This window comes from Mastigoproctus giganteus, chromosome 3 (assembly GCF_048544385.1).
Source record: "Mastigoproctus giganteus isolate SK-2022 chromosome 3, ASM4854438v1, whole genome shotgun sequence".
Classification (NCBI taxonomy): domain Eukaryota; kingdom Metazoa; phylum Arthropoda; class Arachnida; order Uropygi; family Thelyphonidae; genus Mastigoproctus; species Mastigoproctus giganteus.
Genome location: NC_143577.1, coordinates 103645022 through 103663699, shown reverse-complemented (window position 1 = coordinate 103663699; position 18678 = coordinate 103645022). Strand labels below are relative to the sequence as shown.

The window sequence follows — 18678 nt, the reverse complement described above, 5'->3', positions numbered from 1 at the left end:
TGAATTTGTTAAGCGGCTTGTCCATTGCCCTCTGCTAATCCATACACTAGGTGCATGTCTGCCAGCTCACAGTTCGTATATCGATGCATGCTCTTTGTCCGGTGACTACTGCACTGTCTACCGATGTTTCCGGTTACGAGTTCCTATGCGATTCCCTTTCCTTTAGATGTTATGTTACCTCCCTCCCCTAAATGTTTGTATCAATATTTTTGAGACACCCTATATATCACTTCCCACTGAATGCAGCACTTGTATAGCTGAATTATTAGCCATCAAGCTTGCACTAGAAAATGTTCTCAAGCTGTCCATCAAAAAAGTGTATTACACTTCTTCTTCTTCTTTAATGCTGCCGAATGGCGTTTGCGACTTCGTTTTGATATTGTTCTCTGTCTAGCGCTGCGTGTAGAATTTGTGCTGTTGTCATGTGAAGCCAGGTGTTGATGTTATCTAGCCATGCCATTTTCGGTCTGCCTGGGCGTTTCTTGCCTTCGATCTTTCCCTCCAGGATGAGTGGTAGTAGGTGATATTTTTGTTGGTTCCTAGCGATGTGACCTAGGTATTTGCATTTCCTGCTGATGATGGTTTTGAGCAGGTCCCGTTCCGTGTGCATGTCCTGCAGGACCTGTGCGTTGGTTATCTTGGCTGTCCACGGAATTTTCAGCATTCTTCGGTAGAGCCACATTTCGAAGGCCTGGAGCTTTTTTGTAGTGGCTGATGTTAGAGTCCAGGTTTCTACACCGTAGAGCAGTATTGGCCAGATGTAGCATTTCAATGTGCGTAATTTGAGCACGATGTTCAAGCTTCTGTCGGTGAGGAGGGTTCTCCATTTGGTGAATGCCTGCCTGGCTTGTTCAATTCTGCTTTTGATTTCGGCCTCATGGTTCAGCTGGTCATCAATGAGCACTCCGAGATACTTGAAGCGGTGTATTTGCTCTAATTTTTCGTTGTTTAGTTTGATCGTGATTTTGCTTGCAGTCCTGCTGACCTTCATCACCTTTGTTTTCTTTTTGTTGATTCGTAGCCCCCATGCTTGGCTTTCTATGTCCACTTCGTTCAAGATGGTCTGTAAATCTTGTTCTGAATCCGCTATTAGTGCTGTGTCATCGGCATATCTTAAGTTATTGATGTAGTGTCCGTTAACTTTTATGCCGATGTTCTTGTCAGCCAGTGTTTGGTCGAAGATCATTTCCGAATAGATGTTAAAAAGAATGGGAGATAATGGACAGCCTTGCCGGACGCCTTTTTTTATTGGAATTGGGTCTGTCAGATCGTTGTCATAGCGAAGCCGGGCTGTTTGATTCCAGTAGAGAGTTGTAATAAAGTTGATATCATTGTTTTCAAGCCCAAGTTTTCTCAGTCGGTCAATTAGGCGGTCGTGGTCTACTGAATCGAAGGCTTTCTCGTAGTCAATAAAACATATATACACGTCTTTTTGATGTTCATAGCACCTTTGTAGCAATATTTGTAAACAGAAAATTGCTTCTCTGGTGCCTAGTCCCCTGCAGAATCCGAACTGTGTGTTTCCTAGTGCACTTTCGCACTTACATCTTATCCTTTGCTGAATCACCTTGAGGAAGACTTTTAGCACCTGGCTCATTAGACTGATCAGCCTGAAGTCTTCGCATTTCCGGCTGGTAGCCTTTTTTGGTAGGGCCACAAAGATGGATTGGAGCCATTCGGATGGAATGTCGTTGTTGCTGTAGATTTGACTGAACCATTTCGTTAGTTGTTGGATGTTGCTGTAGTCTAGTATTACACTGGATTCCAGTTATTTGGGCTACCGGTTAATCGGGGCAACCATTTATTTGGGGCAAATCTTAAAAAACAGAAACCAGTCGAGAAAATAGGCAGGGTTTACTTCGCTTAATTGGGACAGCATGCCGTTTAATTGGAGCAGGAGACCTCAGCACTGGGGATTACCCTACGATTGTCTCCAACGGTCTCACGTGGTTCGGTCGAAATTCTGGAGGTCACAACCATAAAACAATAAAAACAATTAGCAGTCACCTGTTCACTGGGCTTTTCTGTTAGTGAAATCTATCATAAACAGACAGTAAACTCGATCTTACTGAATTTGCAATAATACTGACAGCTGGACTTCTGCGGTTTTTATGGTGAAATGTGTTTACACTTCTATGAAATCTTCAATCATAAAAAAAATTAATTTTCAGATCTTCTCTTCATTCCTATTTTTAAAAGCTTTGTAACTCGTTATTCGGTTCTCACTTGCACATACTGTGTTAATTGCAATTTGTGTGTGCCATGTTCTTTGTTATTGATTGCTTGTCTTTTTACTGTTTTAAATTTTAACCACCACCCACAAATGTCAGTGAACAGAAGTATATATTAATTATCGATTATCACGTATATTCTTATGATTTTCATGTATTTTTAATTGGTAAGGTAATAAAGGGTAAATTTCTACTTGATATATCTTTGCTTTTATAGCCTGTGGATAATATTCCTCCTATTTTCGCTAATTAGAATCGCTGTTTAATAGAATTAAAATTCAATTCACAAATGTGATCACAATGACCGGCACTTATTACACATCGTATAGTGAACGGTACTTTACTATGTTGAGTTCGTCATAACGTGATTTGATCGTACAATGAACCAATTGTAAAAAGGTGGGGGGGGGGGTACATTGTATTTTTAACTATTTATGTGAAACTTCAGATAATTGGGGCAGCTGCCTAATTGGGCCAAAATGCACTACTCTCGACCTGTCCCAAATAATCGGAGTGGACTGTATATACAGATTCACAGAGTGTACTTTTTTCCCTACAAAATAACCCCTCATCAACTCAACCTTTAATAAAAACCATAAACACTAAGCTGTTGCATATTCCAGGATTGCCAGCAGGTAGTCATTATTTGCTGGATCACAGACTTCACTGGGTTATCAGGGAATGAAAGTGTATATTTGCAGCCAAACATCCATACAGCAAAACATTGTCACAATTATTACATTCCATGTACTGATCCAGTATAAAGAAGCATATGAAAAGAACAGTGGACACTTCTATAGCAAGCTAAATTTGGTAAATAAATTATGAATATGAGGTATTGCTCAAAATATCAAATGCAGATATTGTTGGGATATCTGAGACGTGGTGTCACACACACACACACACACACACACACACACACACACACACACACACACACACACACACAGATATAAGGAATGCAGAACTGAAATTTGGGGAGTACAATGTGTACAGGAAGGATAGACAGGATAGGAAGGGAGGAGAGGTTATGCTATTAGTTAAGAAACACACAAAATCCAAGGAAGTGAAGCCAGTCGACATCGCTGGACAGTGCAGTGTCGAGTCAGTTTGGTGTGACATAAGCATTGGGAGATCAAAATTGAGAGTACGAGTGTGTTATAGGCCTAATGACTCTGATGAGTATAATAAGAAACTGTACAGGGAAATAGAGTGGGCCAGTAAATCAGAGAGTCTTATAATGGGGAGATTTTAATTTCCCAGATATTGACTGGAATTTGTGAGTTGGTCACTCACACACTAGCAAGGCTTTTATGGATTTATTGGATGATTGTTTTCTACATCAGCATGTTTGGGAAGCAGCTAGAGGGAGTAATACTCTTGATCTGATTATCAGTAGTGATTCTTCATGCATTACGAATCTGCAGATAAAGGAACCACTAGGTGGTAGTGATCACAGTGTGCTGAAGTGGGATTTACTGAAAGAGGTAACAACCATCAGGGGTAAAGGGAAGGGTTTTTGCTTTCATAAAGGTGGCTACGGTGGTCTGAGACAGTATTTAAATTCTATACTGTGTTACCAACAGCAAATTCAAAATGGGAAGCATTCAAAGTATTTATCTTAGAATCTAGGCTTTACATACCAACTAAGAAATATTGTTCAAGGTTTCGGCCTAAATGGATGTTAGATGAACTAATGAGACATATGGCAGAGAATAAAAATGCATGAGATGCATTTAAATTAATGGGTGACATGGAAGCCTGTGATAGATATAAGCTGGTCTGTAACCAAGTCACAAAGGAGATTAGGCAGGCAAAGGCAGAATATGAGAAATCTTTGGCAAAGAATGCAAAGAAAAATAACAAAGATTTCTTTACCTATGGAAACTCTAGAAGGAAAGGGATGAATCAGATTGGTCCACTGGATATTGATGGTTCAACTGTTGATGATCCTGCTCAGGTAGCTAACAAGCTAAATGAATATTTTGCTTCTACATTCACACATGAGGATTTATTCAGGGATGGGAATGCCAAAGGTGGGTTAAACTCTGGCAGTGAGCTAGATGATTTTGTAATAACTGAGAGGAAAGTGGAGGAGAAATTGTTGAAGATAAACATAAAAAAGGCACCCGGTGTGAATGGGATCTATCCAGTTATATTAAAGGAGGCAACAAAGGAAGTAAGCAAACCCTTAGCCATAATTATGAGAGCTTCTGGAGATGTGGAAATGTGACTGCAATTCACAAAGGAGGGTCAAAGGGAAACACAAGTAATTATAGACCTGTTTAACTTCTGTTCCAGGAAAATTAATGGAGGCACTGGTTAAAGAAGCACTGCATGATCATCTACACAAGATGTCACTTTTAGCTCGGACACAGCATGGTTTTGTTAAGATAAAGTCTTGCTTGACCAATTTGATTGGATACTATGATCACAAAGGAACTAGATGTAGGGATTAACCTTGATATCATATATTTGGATCTCAGAAAGTCTTTTGATACTGTTGCACATGGAAGACTGCTACACAAATTGGAGCAGTGTGGCATTGGAGGAAAATTGCTGCTATGGATAAAGGGATGGTTCAGTGGGAGAAGACAGAGTTGTAATCAATGGACACTGCTCATTGTGGACTAATGTTATTAGTGGAGTCCCTCAGGGTTCAGTATTGGGTTCATTGTTGTTTTCTGTATTTATAAATGATATTGATGATGGTATATCAAGCTTAATGTCCAAGTTTGTAGACGATACGAAGGTTTGTAGGGTTGTTATGGACAGTAATGACAGTACGCTGCTGCAACATGTTCTAGAAAAGTTGAGCAGATGGGCTGAGAGGTGGCAAATGAAGTTTAACATTGACAAATGTAAAGTACTACATATGGGATGCAGCAACCCCAGAATGACATATCAACTCTGTGGTACTACATTGACAGTGGTAGAGAACGAAAAGGACCTGGGGGTAATTGTGCAGGCAGATATTAAGTTTTCTGAGCAGTGCAGACGGTCTGCAAGAGTAGCTCATAGTGTCTTGTCAAAGATATAGAAGAATTTTTCTAGCAGGGATAAGGAGGTGATTATCTCCTTGTATAAGGCAATGGTCAGGCCACACCTTGAGTACTGTATATAGGTCTGGAGGACTCATTTAAGAAGGATGTAGAGCTGTTGGAACAAGTACCAAGAAGGGCAACAAGATTAGTGAATGGAACAAAGGGTTGCTCTTACAAAGAAAGGGTTAAGTTTTGCAAATTATAGTGCCTGGAGACTAGGCACCTGCGAGGTGATCTGATTGAGGTGTATAAAGCCTTGAATGGTTAGAGCGTGCTCAATGCTGATGGAATTTTTCCCCTTTCTCAGAATAATCACCTGAGAGGGCATAAATTCAAATTGAGGAAAGACAGATGTGTGGAAGTTTGCATTTAGCCAGTGGGTATTTGGTTGATGGAACAGGCTTCCATTCTTTGTTGTGGAAGTTGATAGCCTAAATAAATTTAAGGCTGAGCTGGACAGGTATTTGGAAAGAACGGAGGGGTGAAATTGGGAGCGGTTTTTTTTTTTTTGTTTTTTTTTGGCTGATGCTGCATAAGCTTGCTTTCTTGCATCAAATGCCTCTACTTATGCTCAGCTCAAATGCATAACAAGCTCCTTTAAATATTGGCTGAATTTGGTCGCTATTGATGGAAGTAATCAAAGTGATTCCAAGTGTCTCCTGTTGTGGTGACCTTTCATATTAAAAAAAAAAAAAAATGATTAAGTCAAAATCAGTTTGCTCTCAATGTCTGCCTTAGAAGGTGACTACTGATTACAGCACTGGTCACCTGAACAACCTGAAAGCACTTGAGCTTCCTTTACAAAATTGTCGGGCACTTTGTGTTGATAATGCAACTGAACAGAGAAGATTTAGCACCTGGTGGTAATAAATTGCCTCTGTCACCCTATTAATTTGTGTGCAGAAAGGGGTGGACTGCATGCCTTCCTGTGAATGTGGATGATTATTCGGTTGAAATTTACTACTATCTAGGAAGAACTGCTAAAAGGAAAGATAAATTCTAAATTTCAACTGATGCATGCTGCTAAAGTAAAAAGTATTTTGAAGCATGTGTGAATATTTGACTTGCTTTGGTTGAATGTGTAACTAGACTCGTAAAACCTGGCATCCTTTAGAGGTGCTGAGAAAAACTATATGAGCACTTTCAGTTTAAGAAATTGAAAAGTGATAGTATTAATAATAGCCCATTGGTTCTAGGAAGCCCAAGGCTTATGCTGCAACAGCCAAAAAAAAAAGGGAGGGGGGGAAGGAGTAAAATAATAAAATGAAATTAATAAATGAAAAGGAAATAGACACCCTATGCATTTCCCCCCTCCCACAGGTAATTATCCAGTTGACCTTTGAACTTCCCCAAACTTTTAACCTCAACCACCCATGTAGGTAACTTATTCCAGTAATGTATAACTTGCTCGCTAAAATAAAACTTTCTGCAATCCAGTCTAAATATGCTCTCCAGTAAATTAAATTTATGACCCCCTAGTTCTAGAATCATTTATAACCATAAAAATTTCGTCCTCATTCATTTTAATTTTGCCCCTCAGAGCCATAAACACCTCATTGAAATCTTCTCTGTGGTGCCTAGTTTTCAAACTTTGCACCCCACATATTTGAATTCTTTCCTCAAAGTGTCCAGAGACAGGTAACTCACCTGTCTCTGGACCCTTTCAAGGAGCTCAATGTCTTTCTTTAGGTGCAGGATCCATACTTGAACACAGTATTCCAAGTGTGGTCTAACAATAACCTTATATAATGAGATTATGATGTCCTTATCTATACTCGCAAATGTTCGATGAATCATCGATATGACATCATGGGTCTTCCTTGAAACCTGTCTGCAATGCTCGGAGAACTTCATGTCTGACCATATCATAATTCCCAAGTCCCTTTTCACTGTTGACTTTAGTTCAACTCCACCAAGTGTATAAGTTATTTTGGGGTTGCTGTTCCCTAAGGTATAATGCCTTGCATTTTGCTAAATTAGAGCATAGCTGCCACTTTTCTGACCATCCTTGAAGTCTATCTAGGTCACTCACTCTGAAGAAGCCCTGTTTGGCAGTGATTGTTATACTCTACCGATTCTGTTAAGTGGCACTGACTGATGTTGAAATCCAGTTTATGCTCAAAAAATTTTTTTACAGAAGGCAGATTAATGAACTCACATGGAAAAATTTCTGAGTTGAAACTCCTGGTGAAAGCAACCCTAAGCAGGCCAAACAAGTTATTTTATTTACTTTTACAGCATATCTGTCAGTGTTCCTCTCTTCTGCTGGCTTGAACAAAGTAGTTTTCTTATCAACATTAAACAAGTTAAACAATGACACGTAATATTTCTTTGAAATATTATGTGTCATTGTTTGAAAATATATATAGCTCTCCGGTCCAATTATTATACCAAATTTTAAATCTTCCACTTCCATTTTGGAAGTTGATTACCCCAGCAGACTAAAACATTTGGTTGATTCTGACATAATTATAGGTATTTTTTCTGCCATGGTCATGGAGAGTCTAAAACAAGAGGAAGAGTTTTGTGTTCTTGTTCAGTGCAGTGTGCTTGAACATGAAGCAATAAAGGACTTTTTTGCTGCATAGAGTCGTGCACCATGGGAACTTGCATTCATGTGACTACACGGCATGCAAGTTCCCATTGAGAAGTGTTCTTATAAATGCCAAGATAACACGGATTTCATCAATTGGCAGTGAATTTTCAAATTTGAAAAATTTTTTGTACAAATTTCCAGTACTTTTTGGGGTTGCTAAAGATAAATATAAAAGAATATGGAGTAGAAAATTGTAATATTGACTTAAAATTTGCCTTAAATTATGAAGTACAGTCGAACTTGGTTATAACGAGCATCAAGGGACCGACAAAGTTTACTCATAACTGTTACTCACTATATCAGTGATAAGTTTAATCTACCTCCTATTTTTTTTTTAATTCTCAGTAACATGATAAAAAGATAGATTCAGAAAAACAAAAGAAATATCAGAGAAAAAAATACAGTATTAGTATATACCTACATATTATTTATATTAATATGCTTGTATTCAGTTTTTAAATCATTCCAGCCAACCGTTGTTATTTACAAAATCGTTGCCTTCAAGATCGGACTGTCTATTGAAAATCCAGCACTTCTTTCTGCAGTGAACCATTGAAGCAATGCTTCATCAGCATTTGTAACCTCGCACTTGCTAATTTTTTTTTTTTTTTTTTCTTTTTCGGTTGTGGTCTTTTTTTTGAGCCAATATGTAAACATGTTTATTCTTCCACGATGTCAATACTGTTGAAGAGGACAAGGAAACTTTTTACACACTTCAACATTTTTTTGCACCACATTCTAACTCACGAATAATTTCTACTTTTTTTTGAGAATCGAGACACTTTTGTAAGTAAACATTTTTCCCAATGAAGGGTTTGTTTCTAACTGATTTTATTTATAACGACAGTAAAGTGATCTGCCTAGAAAGTTCTTAGAAGTTCCAAAATGCACACAAAGTTCTTAGAATTCTCGTTGACAAAATTCTTAGAAGTCCCAAAATAAATTTATGGTTCAGTGAATACACAAGACAATCTGTAAATGTGACAAGCGGAAGCCAATGCACTATTGTATAGCCCCCCATCCCCAAAAGGACAAGATATTAAACCGGCCGCTAATCTGATGCGTGTGGTCATAAAAGCTGTCGCCCTTTTCATTTTTGTCTATTCAAAGAATTGGGTTTTTTCAACTACCCTAGCAATTATGAATGTTTGCATAGTTACTAAGATTTGTATGGTATATCCATGTATTACGCTCGTTATAACAGTGAGCGATTGTATGGGAATATGCATAAATTGAAATAACTTATGCATGTTCTCTTTACAGCCGTGATCTTGTTATTTCTGTGCTCGTTATAACCAAGTTCGACTGTATTTTAATATAGCTAAAATTATATACAATTTTTTAATGGGTATGTTAAATATTTCCTTAATTATGATTTGTACATTATCCTTAAATTTAACGTAATATGTAAGAAAATGTTTTGGTTTAATTGACAACTGCTTATTTTTCTCATTGTCTTGTTTTACAAGGAGGCAAATCTGCTCAGAATTCTGCTTTTGTTGTAATGATGAATGATGGAAGCTCCCCTATGGAGACGCTTGCATTTGGTAAGTAATTAAAGAACAGAGCTATTTTGTTGTTGTCAGGAAAGAGTAGTGTGCCTGCAGACAAATTTTAAAAAAATATTAGCCTGTTTTTTAATTGATTTGCAATATTGTTAATGTTGTTTCTTAACTAATTTTATTTTCACATTCTATTAGCAAACTGTATTTTTTTTTGGTTGTATAGGGAAGGGTTGCAGTCAAACTGCTTACCCTTACAAGATAGTCCCCCTTGACCTCTATGTGCATGACCAGATCAGCTGTTCCTATTAACTGAAATGTGGAATTAAGTTCAACACATGGGTTCCTTTAGTCAGTTTTCATTAAGTTTGGAAAATTAATAAATTTAAAAGTCTTGGATTGTTAGTCTTATGATATTGTGATGAAATTGGTCCACTGAATAATCTGCATACGTTTTTTCACATCATTTCTTGGGTAGTAAGAAATGTGGGAAAAATGTTTATCTTTCGATCGACTTTGACTTTTTTTTTTTAGTTTCATACTGAAAGTAAACTTTGTAATACACTTTGTGGAAGAGAAATTGTTGAAATTGTACATAAGAAAGGCAACTGGGGTGGATGGGATCTATCCAGTTATATTAAAGGAAATGGCAAAGGAAGTAAGCAAACTCTTAGACATAATTATGAAATTATTCTGGTCCATGGGGACCTCACCTTGGACTCAGGTGAGGTCCCCATGGACCAGAGATGTGCAAACATATCACCAATTCATAAAAAGGGGTGATTAGACTAACGACCTGTTGGTCTAACTTCTATTATAGAGAAAAAGTAAAAAGTATTGTAGAGAAAAAGAAAGTAAAAGGATTCGCTGGTTAAAGAAGCAATGCAGGATCATCTTGACGAGGCTGCAGTATAGTTCAGACATGCCATGGGTTTATTAAGGGGAAGTCTTGTCTGAAAAATTTCATTAGATACTATGATGTGGTTGCAAAGGAAATGGATCCAAAAAATAATTTTGACATCATATATTTGGATTTTAGGAAATCTTTTGATACTGTGGCACATGGAAGGCTACTGTACAAATCGGAGCCCTATGGCATTAAGGGCAAGTTGCTACAATGGAAAAAAGGGATGGGTTTGTGGGAGAAGACAGAGTTGTTATCAATGGACGCTGCTCTTTGTGGACTAATGTTATTAGTGTAGTCCCCCAGGGTTCAGTGTTGGGCCCATTGTTGTTTTGTATATTTATCAATGATATTGATGAAGCTATATCAAGCTTAATGTCAAAGTTTGCAGATGACGGGGTTGTTAATGACAGTAATGATAGTATGCTTTTGCAACAGGATCTGGAAAAATTGAGCAGATGGGCTTGAGAGGTGACAACTGAAGGTTAACATTGACAAATGTAAAGTACTACATATGGGTAGCAGTAACCCAGAGTAACATATCAACTGGGTGGTACTACACTCAGGGTAGTGGAGAATGAAAAGGACCTGGGTGTAATTGTGCAGTCATATATGAGGTTTTCTGAGCAGTGCAGACTGTCTGCAAGGGTATCTCATGGTGTCTTGTCAGTGATATACAGTCATTTTTCTAGCCGGGATAAGGAGGCGATTATCCCCTTGTATAAGGCAATGGTCAGGGCACACCTTGAGTACTGTATACAGGTCTGGAGGCTTCATTTTAGGAAAGATATGAAGCTGTTGGAACAAGTACAGAGAGGGGCAACGAGATTAGTGATTGAACAAAGGGTTGCTGTTACCAAGAAAGGCTTAATTTCTGCAAATTGCAGCTTCTTGAGACTAGGCACCTGTAAGGTGATCTAATTGAGGTGTATAAAGCATGGAATGGTTTGAGCATGCTTAGTGCTAATGGGATTTTTACTCTTGTGCAGTTACGCACCGGAGGGGACGTAAATTGAAATTGAGGAAAGACAATTGTAGAATAGAAGTGCAGAAATTTGACTTTAGCCAGCAGGTGGTTGATAGTTGGAACAAACTTGCATCTGTTGATAGTGGATATCAACAACTTAAATAAGTTCAAGGCAGAACTAGACAAACTTTTTTTGGGGCGGATGGATAGATGAAATGGGATATATATATATATATATATTATATATATATATATATATATATATATATATATATATATATTTTTTTTTTTTTTTACTATTGTATATACACTTGCTTTCTTGCATGATGTGCCTCTGCTAATGGTAATGCACATTGACAGGACCAGAAGACACTCTCACCTTTGTAAAAGGAGCAAACATGGATTTTGACACATTTCCATCAAGCACTGTCTACTAGAGATAAGTTCTTAACATAGTGACTCTCATCAAATAGACTGACATTCCCTCTTCTCAGAAAGCTAAATAAAGTACATAAACAAACATATATTTCTAGCATTCCTGTTACTATATTCTCTATCAACTCTACCCCTAAGAATGCCCTCTCTTTGTGTAATTCAGTGATATCTAGAAAATGCCACAGGATCATTCAAAGTAGTCAAGCATCTCTAACTAGGAGATTTATCAGTGGAAACCACTCAGCACGGACATTTAGAACTATTAATTTTCCTCCTTAACTAGAATTTCAGTAAAGTTTACTTCATATACTGCACTGAATTCTTCTGAGGGTATTATAAGCTAATAAGGCATGTTAAATATTTCTGAAGAGAAAATAATCAAGGAGCTATGTGGTTGAAAAGTAATACAATCAAAATGAATCATGATCTGAAAAGGTGGTAACCTACTCCAACAAATAATATCTTTCTATCACTTAAATAATAAAAAAAAAAAACTTTCAACCTTAATCAAAACAGGTTACTTATCTTTTCATGTTTGCTCTTATATTTGATATGAAGCTAAAATTGCCAAGATTTAGCCCTATTCAGATAGCATAGAAATGATGATGCTTCTTGTCCAAAATGTAGTTTTAAAACCATTCTCTCAGTATACTACACAATACCTTGAATATAAGGTGATCGGCCTGTTAAAAATATGTAGTTTATGGGTTAATTAATAAACTTAAATAAAGTATGCCAAAATGCACCTATTCTCAGTCTTTATTCTCAAACCACATCTGGTTCAAAAATTCAGTAATATTTGGTCATAACTCAGTCTGACATCACTTCTGGCTATTATCAAATAAAAGAGAAACCACACAGGTTGGATTCTGTTGAGGTGTGACATCCAAGTAATATGGGCACTGACATGACCCACGAAGATGAGATATTACTTAATTTTCATGCAGAAGATGACATGGAGAATGGATTTCGTCTTAACAAGAGTGCATCAAATAAGAATTTTTTGTTGAAAATAAATATGACTGTTGCAAGTAAACTGCTCATAAGAAAAAATTTCATCTTCCTGTTTCAAATCTGTGTTAATTCTTGGGCTTTACATCTCAAGTACAAGGCCTGCAAGAGCCCAAAATCAATAGGACTATTCTATTTATATCAACACAGAACAGGAACAGCAATTTCATGAATACAAAACATATAGTTGGACCTCAATAGATATTTGCAATTTGATTAGTATTAGCAGAGGCATACAATACAATACAAGAAAGCAAGCTTATGTGGCATCAGCCAAAAAAAAAAAAAAAAAACTGCTCCCACTTCACCCCTCTGTTCTTTCCAAATACCTGTCCATCTCAGCCTTAAATTTATTTAGGCTATCAACTTCCACAACAAAAGATTGGAAGCCTGTTCACCAACCTAATACCCGCTGGTTAAAGGCAAACTTCCGCACATCTGTCTTGCCTCAATTTTAATTTATGCCCTCTCAGGTGATTATTCTGAGAAAGAGGAAGAATCCCATCAGCATTGAGCATGCTCGAACCATTCAAGGCTTTATACACCTAAATCAGATCACCTCACAGGTGCCTAGTCTCCAGGCACTATAATTTGCAAAACTTAAGTCTTTCTTTGTAAGAGCAACTTTTTGTTCCATTCACTAATCTTGTTGCCCTTCTCGGTACTTGTTCCAACAGCTCTACATCCTTCTTAAAATGGAGCCTCCATATCTGTATACAGTACTCAAGTTCTGTATACAGTACTCAAGTTCATATCTGTATACTGTATACAGTACTTCATATCAAATATATAGTCTGATCATTTCCTTATACAAGTGGATAATCACCTCCTTATCCCTGCTAGAAAAATTCCTGTATCTCAATGACAAGACACCATGAGCTACTCATGCAGACCATCTGCACTGCTCAGAAAACTTCATATCTGCCTGCACAATTACCCCCAAGTCTTTTTCATTCTCTACCACTGTCTGTGAAGTACCACAGATTTGATATTGATACATCACTCTGGGTTTACTGCTTCCCATACATAGTACTTTGCATTTGTCATTGTTAAACTTCATTTTCTACCTATCAGCCCATCTACTCAACTTTTCTAGATCTTTTTGCAGCAGTGTACTGTCATTAGTGCCATTAACAACCTTGCCAATCATTGTATCGTCTGCAAACTTGGACATTAAGCATGATATACCATCAGTATCATTTATAAATACAGAAAACGATCCAACACTGAACCCTAAGGAATCTAACACTGAACCCTAAGGGACTTCATTAATAACATTAGTCCACTAATAGCAGTGTCCATTGATTACCACTCTCTGTCTTCCTCCCACTCAACCATCACTTTATCCATAGCAGCAATTTGCCTGCAATGCCACACTGCTCCAATTTGTTCAGCAGACTTCCACGTGTAACAGTATCAAAAGCCATTCTAAGATCCAAATATATGATATCAAAGTTATTCCCTGCATCCAGTTGCTTTGTGACCACATCATAGTATCCAGTCACATTGGTCAGAGAAGACTTCCCTTTAGCAAAACCATGCCGTGTCCGAGATGTAACTGAAGTCTTGTCTAGATGATCCTGCAATGCTTCTTTAACCAGTGCCCCCATTAATTTTCCTGGAACAGAAGTAAAACTAACAGGTCTATAATTACTTGTGTTGCCCTTTGATCCTCCTTTGTGAATTGGGGTCACATTTATACATCTCCAGTCCTTGAGTCGAAGGAAGCTCTCATAATTATGGGTAAGGCTGCCTCCTTTAATATAACTGGATAGATCCCATCAACCCCAGGTGCCTTTCTTATGTTTATCTTCAACAATTTCTCCTTCACTTTCCTCTCAGTTATTACAAAAAATCATCTAGCTCACTGCCAGAGTTTAGTTCACATCTGGCATTCCCCTCCCTGAATAACTCCTCGTGTGTGAATGTAGATGCAAAATACTCATTTAGTTTGTTAGCCACCTGAGTAGGATCATCAACTGTTGAACCATCTGGACCAATCTGGTTCATCCCCTTCCTTCTACAGTTTACATAGGTAAAGAACTCTTTGCTGTTTTTTTTGCATCCTTTGCTAAATATTTCTCATAATCTGCCTTAGCCTGCCTAACATCCTTTGTGACTTGGTTACAGACCAGCTTATATCTATCATAGGCTTCCATGTCATCCATTAATTTATAGGTATCTGATGCATTTTTTTTCTCTGCCACGTGTCTCATTAGTTCATCTGACCTCCATTTAGGCCTATATTTTGAACAATATTTCTTAGTTGGAATGTAAAACCTTGTGGTTTCCAAGATTAATTCTTTGAATGGTCCCCATTTTGAACTTGGTAACATCATCATCAGTTGGTCCCACCATATACAATTTAAATACTGTCTCAGACTTCTGTAGTCATCTCTACGAAAGCAAAAACCCTTCCCTTTATCCCTAATGATAGTTACCTCTGAGTAAATCCCACTCAAGCACACTGTGATCACTGCCACCTAGTGGTTCCTTTATCTCCAGATTCTTAATGCATGTCGAATCACTACTGATAATCAGATCAAGGCTATAACTTTCTCTAGTTGCCTCCCGAACATGCTGATGTAGAAAACAATCATCCCATAAATCCACAAAAGCCTTGCTAGTGTGTGAGTGACCCACCAACAAATTCCAGTCTGTATCCGCGAAATTAAAATTCCCCATATAAGACTCTGATTTACTGGCCCACTCTATTTACCTGTACAATTTTTTATTATACTCATCAGAGTCATTAGGCCTATAACACACTCCTACTCTCAATTTTGATTTCCCAGTGCTGATGTCACACCAAACTGGCTCGACACTGCACTGTCCAACGATGTTGACTGGCTGTACCTCCTTGGATTTTATGTGTTTTTTAACTAATAGCATAATGTCTCCTCCCTTCCTGTCCTCTCTGTCCTTCCTGTAAACATTGTACTCCCCAAATTACAGTTCTGCATTCCTTATATCTGTGTTACACCACGTCTCTGATATCCCAACAATATCTACCTTTGATGTTTTGACTAACCTCAAATTCATCAAATTTATTTACCAAACTCCTAGCATTGGTGTACACGCAAGTATACATGCACCTGTTCCTATTCTTAGCTACCCTAAGACAACCCATGTGTTTACTTGTACTGCAATGACTCCCAGCAGTCTCTGAAATATCCTGCATCTTGTTTTCCAGGCTTCTGCTCATTCCAATAGAAGCAGTGCAAGAACCACTTTCATACCTCTGCCAGTGGCTACTGTTAATCTATTACTCTGGTATCCCCCCAGTCCAGCAGTTTTCCAACCCACCTAACACTGCCTTGATAGCATCTGCAAATACTTTTGGCCCCTTTCTATTTAAGTGTATCCCATCCCTGTAGAAGCAGTCTCTCCTGTTAACAACCACAGACTGGGTTGAGAAAAATTCTACCCCTTTAGCCTTTTGCAATCCCTCCAGGGCTGAATTGATTGACAAGGCTCTCATCATATACTCGCTCCTTTCATGTCTGGGCAGAATTCAAATTCAGTCCTAATCGACGGCTTTTTTTGAACAGTGACCTTGTACACGTTAAGTAATTCTGCCGGTCTCCTACTCTTAATATCATTAGTAAATGATATGTGATAAATAAATGATTCATATCATTTATTAATATCATAATAAATGATTAATAATATTCTGAAAGTATCTATGATTTTTCCCATAAATTTGACGCCACATATATTCATTCATGTGACCCATCAACATATCTTTACAGCTGCCATTTTATGGCTTTTAGTTATGGCTTTGATGTTATTCATATCTGTTCCTGTATGTGGATCTACAAAATGTTCCTTGTGTTTCACCTTTAAATGTTTAATTCTTTTTTCTAAGGCCATAATATGCCTATATCCACGCCATTCATCTGTTATGATGGTAGTATTTTGCTTCATTATCTTTCTGTGTAAAAGAGTTTTTGCTTTCTGATTTTTTATGGATTTCAAGAATATGAATTTTGATTCTCTTTCAAATACAAATACTCTGTTTCAGAATATTTTTTACAATACCAGAACTTTCCACATGACTGTTTGTGAGTCAATCAGTTTCAAATAATCATTGCACAGTACAATTTCGGTCTTATTAATTTAGTTTTCATCAAAAAATCAAGCAATGTTTTATTTTCCTTACAAATTTCTTCCATCTTGAAAAGATTCATTACTACTGTTACCTGTTTACCATTCATTACAAAACTAATTATGCACCCTTCTTTACTCATAAATATACATCATAATGCAAACCAATGACTACACAGTAGTTTGTTGTCTGTTACACCCACCACGAATCATTTCATCATTTGCCACACCTACCTGTCAATCAATATATCATTTTCAACTTCTGCTCCAGACTGATAACACCTACAGTCTGTTTACCAAGCGAGCAGCGCTAGAGAGCGGTATCAGAAAACTAATTTTCCCGGTAAGTTAGCTGACGTTTTCCATGGTTCTCGTGTTGGCTTTCTTTACCTTATCTTTTCCATCTATCTTCAGTTCTTCTTTATATGTGACCTGCCCATTTCGATTTTAAGCTCTTTGTTCTTTAAGTGAGACCTTTGGTTTGTTGGTGAATCCATGCACATGTTTTTCAGTCTCTTTTTGTTCTGTTCAAAATTTGGCAATCCATACTTTTTTGTGCAATCTTCAGTCTTTGTAAAGCTTTGGCATTTAATGCCCATGTTTCACAACCATATGTGAGGATAGCGAGGATACATTGAACAAAAACGTTTCATTTGAGACATTGTAGCAAGTTTGTCTTGAAGACTACATTAAGTAAGCTTTCCAAATCCTTGCCATTCCAGTTTTATGCACTGTTCAATTACCATCATAATGTTCCTATATGTTGAAATTTCTTGTCCAAGGTAAACATACCTTTCCACTTTTTGTTCTTGTCTGTTGGCCATGGTTTTGTTTGGTCTGATAAATTTGTTGAACATAATCTGTGTATTTTCTTGATATTCATTTTTAAACTGAACTTCTTGCTTTCATGCTGCAGTTCTGCAAATCTTCGGTGAGTGCCGAAGTTTCATCATCAGCCATTTTCAATCCACTGCAGGATGAAGGTCTCTCCAACAACTTTCCAGTTCCTTCTGTTTTGAGCACTGGCCATCCATTTACTACCCACAAACTCATGAATTTCATCTATCCATCTCTGCCTTTGTCTTCCAGGTTTTCTTCTAGCTCCTCTTGGGTACCATTCTGTTATTTTCTTAGTCCATCTGTCATCATGTCTTCACGTTATGTGTCCTGCCCAAGACCATTTTAGTTCTTTAGTTTTGATAAGAATATCCTTTACTTGAGTTTGCTGCCTAATCCATGTGTTTCTCTTCTTATCTAACAGACTGATTCCTAATATAATTCGTTCCATTCTTCGCTGTGTAGTTCTCAGCTTCTCTTCCATTCTTTTGGTGAGTGCCGAAGTTTCACTTTCATAAGTCATGGTGTGGAGTATAGATTCGTTCATGATTTTACGTTTCAGACAAACTTTGATATTGCTCTTCAGTATTTGACTATATTTCCTGAATGCCATCCATCCAAAATTTATTCTTCTCTTGACTTCCAGCTGTTTATCATTATTACAGCTAATAACTTGTCCCAAATAAGTATATGACTCCACCTTTTCAATTACTACTCCTTCAATCATTATTTCCCTTTCTGTGGCATACTTGTTCATAATTACTTTTGTTTTAGCCATATTCATCTTTAGTCCAAAATCCTTACTAACTGTGCATAACTAATTAAGATTTTCCTCTAATTCTTTGGGATCGTGGCTTATGACCAGAATGTCATCTGCAAATCGTAAATGTTTTAGGTACTCTCCGGTCGCAGAAAGGAGTTCTGACTCCTTTCTGTGACCAGTCTAATCTTCTGAAAGCTTCCTCAAGGGCAGAAGTAAACAGCTTCGGAGATATTGTTTCCTTGTCGAACTTCTTTCTCAATTTTAAATTTGCTACTGTCTTT

The 18678-nt window shown here is 37.5% G+C and overlaps 1 protein-coding gene across 3 annotated transcripts in view; it reads left to right on the top strand.

The window, feature by feature from the left end:
• Positions 1–18678, top strand: part of LOC150088195 (ankyrin repeat domain-containing protein 17-like) — a 1023061-nt gene that overhangs the window by 245123 nt on the left and 759260 nt on the right. For all 3 annotated transcript variants that reach the window (XM_090369376.1, XM_090369375.1, XM_090369377.1), the window contains exon 10: positions 9341–9418. In XM_090369376.1, the coding sequence (XP_090225502.1) occupies positions 9341–9418 (78 nt within the window). The remainder of the gene's footprint in view (positions 1–9340; positions 9419–18678) is intronic.